General features: G+C 38.7%; 1 protein-coding gene across 1 annotated transcript in view; it reads right to left on the reverse strand.

Annotated features, from left to right (window-relative positions):
- Positions 1 to 2,969, reverse strand: part of LOC106305999 — a gene marked incomplete in the record, with an annotated part of 4,418 nt that extends 1,449 nt beyond the window's left edge. The window contains 9 exon segments of the mRNA XM_013742444.1: positions 85 to 219; positions 368 to 418; positions 579 to 656; positions 1,016 to 1,098; positions 1,173 to 1,212; positions 1,286 to 1,363; positions 1,588 to 1,840; positions 1,877 to 1,893; positions 2,238 to 2,969. Of these exon segments, the coding sequence (XP_013597898.1) occupies positions 85 to 219; positions 368 to 418; positions 579 to 656; positions 1,016 to 1,098; positions 1,173 to 1,212; positions 1,286 to 1,363; positions 1,588 to 1,818 (696 nt within the window).
- Positions 2,970 to 3,234: the final 265 nt, after the last annotated feature.

The raw sequence follows: 3,234 nt of genomic DNA on the forward strand, positions 1-3,234 counted from the left end.
AGGGAGAATGATATATTCTGAGACGTTAAATAACAAATGCTATATCATACTTCTAACTATCTTATAGAAGTTTTAGTGACTCACAGACACTGAAGAGATAAGCAGCTCAATTACAGCAATAGCTGCATCTACTTTTTCGTAGGTGTCAGATGATATCTGAAAATATAACTCTTCCCACGACGTCTGGATCTCGTTTTCATCTGAAGAAGAGAGTTCAACCTGGAAATATGAAGAAAATCTGATTCATAAACCATTGAAATGAGAATACTGAGAATTTTCAAGGACAAGCATGGAGAGGCAAAACAATAATAGTGAGATTCTGAGAATCTGTTATGGTTATCTCAAAGATAGTTTATTCCAAGATTACCTTCTCTCCTCCTGTTTTAGTGCCAAAAACTTGTACTTTGGCTCCAGTCTCCTGATCCCATAATGAAATTGATTAGCTCGTATACAGGGTCAGATTGAATGGTGCTCAGGTTGTGTTAGGAAACAACAAGCAAATGTGAGAAAGAGACACATAAGGCTGTTAACACAAGGCAGATATGGAACTGAAGCTGCTATATTTGTAGGTGACTTACTTTTTCAAGCTGTTTTTGAGTATCACCTTGGGAACCAAATATGAGACTTAGAAAACTAAAATCAGAATGTTCATTGACCTGCAAAAGCATAAGTCCATACAATATCAGCTTCCAGAAGCTGAGTTTGTTACATGGCCATAAGAAAACAGAATCAAAAATATGTTATGCAGGACGAAGCAGCATTATATATCATAAGGCCACTGAAAGCGTTTGAACAGTCAGTAGTACTCCATTCTTTACTTGGACTTAAAGCAAAACCAAATAACTTCTCAAAACTCTATCAAAAATACTGTATGAGCCATCTCTAAAACAAATCTACAAAAATTTCTAGCTTCTGTGAGGTAGTACGGTTTAACAATTCTACAAGACTTAGACATAAGATCACAAATGCAAGATTTGATAAAGCTTTTAAACCCTCTAGTCAAGTAAGAACTTACATCGATCGGCAATCTAGCTTCTTTCAGCACTGGCTTATAGTCAGGTGGAGCCTTGAACCTCGGATTCAACTCAAGTATCTCCCCTATAATTAAAGAAGCTACATATCACTCAAGGGAAAAGCCAACATAAAGATGGAACAAGGAAACTCCAGCATACCAATTGCTTCACGTTTCTCTAACTCCAGATGTTCAGCAATCTTGACAGGAAAACAAACACTCATCTTTAAATAGCTAAAGAAACCGAAGAAGAAGTGATGAAAGATCACTTACATCACTGCTGGTTTCTCTATTAGCCTCGGCTTCATGAGTTCCTGACTCCAGTTGCTGTGTAATTTGATCCAAACGTTTCTGCTCAAAAGAAACCAAAATACAAGAGTGTTCTTGAAGCAATTCAAGAGTGTACACAGGAACATTTCCAAATGCAAATACAATTGATTGATTCCAACATTGATGAATAGCTTCGAGTAAGCTAAGACTCTGCCCTTTCTTGAGCAATACAGTGTACACACTAACATTTTCAATTGATTTGCGCAAGATTGATTCAAACACTGATTAATAGCTTCGATTCTAACCTGGTAAGCCAAGACTCTGGCCTTCTTGACTGCAACGTCTTGCGTCAAATCAGGTCCCCACTTAGTCTTCCTCTTCCCTAGCTTCGTGAGCGTTCCGCTATCCTTACCGGCGCCTCCTCCGCCGCGTTGGAAAATGGGGATCAGTGATCCGGATAACTTGTTTTTAGGGATTACGAATCCGGACTTGGCACCGAACATTGAGATCTTCGGAGCGCTGGTAGTAGATGCCATCTTCGATTGCGTTGCGGCGGAGGGGGAGGAGTCGATGGAGGTGAACGTCGCGGCGGAGATTGTTCCTCGTCGATCTGAGAATCACGTTAGCGATTGCTATCGGATCGTTTTAAGGGTTTTGGAGAAAGAGCGTTATGTTTTTTATTACTTTTATTTTCTGCTGTATATTATAAAGTTTTTTTTCTCTCTGTCATTAGTCATTATTTGTTTAGATGAAGTAGAAAAATGTCTAGTTTGATGATCTAGTTTACATAGAAAAATAAAACAACACTATCTTCTTTTTTTTGGCAAGAGAGTCTACAAAGAAATCTTTCAACATAAAGCTCATGTTTTTCAAGAGGAGAGCCAAGAAAAGAAAACGCGAGCGAGAAGAAAAAAAAAGTTCACCGTTTTTCCATCTTTTCCGATGGTAGATACCTTTTTTTTTGTTTTGTTTCAGCCTTGTTTATCAGTCTACAGGGTTTCAGATCTGGTCGGAAGCTTCGTTTTTTCGTATTGAAACGGAGAGTCTCAAATCGGAATTCATGGTCATCGATCTCGTCAGATCTACGGTACGTGGTGGTGGATTTATGGTTACCGGCTTTTTTGAATAAGAGCGTGTCAAGTAAGGTTTGGTTAGCTATGCCGTGGTGTTGAGGCGCGTGGTGAGCTCCTACAAAGTCCAATGGTGAGTTTTAGTTAGATGTGGAGGTAGTCTATGCATGGAGCAGAAGCGTGTAGAAGATGCGTAGTAACCTTAGTTTGTTCAAGCCCAATTGCGAGTTTAGTTGGTTTTGGAGAGGGTCAGTGGAACAGAGGCCCTTAAGTGGAGCAGAGCCCTTATGAGGCACAATCTACAACAACGGTTATCCATAAACTATTGGTATAAAAACTATCGTCCCGGTTTGTTTTCTTTATGGCTGGGTTTGAGTCTTATCTAGAATGTCTAGTCGTCGGTCTTTTATGTTATTGCCTATGTTTTTGTAGTCCTTGCATGTTAGTTTAAGTGTGATTTTGTTTCCGGAATTATATTTGTGCAATCGTCGGCTTATGATTCCAGGGTTGTATTTTTAAACCGTTGGCTCTAGATTGTGATGTCGTTTCATTACGATAGCCGTTGTAACATGCTTTTTTGGTTAATCCAGTGTGTATTTGACCTGTGGCAGGTACAATCAAGATAGTGTTTTCTACGAGCCCTTTTCATTATGTTGTTAGGCCCTTTTATTAGAGTAAAAGTTTTCAGATCGGGCCACTTTGTATACATTTTTGTTATTAAACGAGATTGGTTTTAGGCTTACATATTTGCTTTCTATCCATTTGGATTGAGTTTATCCAGACGACGAACAAATTCAATTGTTTACTGATTTCACGTTTCTTCTTTTTTTCAGGAGTCTTTATAAAACCTTATCGATTATTCGGTCAGCTCGAAAAAAAAAA

This window comes from Brassica oleracea, chromosome C7 (assembly GCF_000695525.1).
Source record: "Brassica oleracea var. oleracea cultivar TO1000 chromosome C7, BOL, whole genome shotgun sequence".
Classification (NCBI taxonomy): domain Eukaryota; kingdom Viridiplantae; phylum Streptophyta; class Magnoliopsida; order Brassicales; family Brassicaceae; genus Brassica; species Brassica oleracea.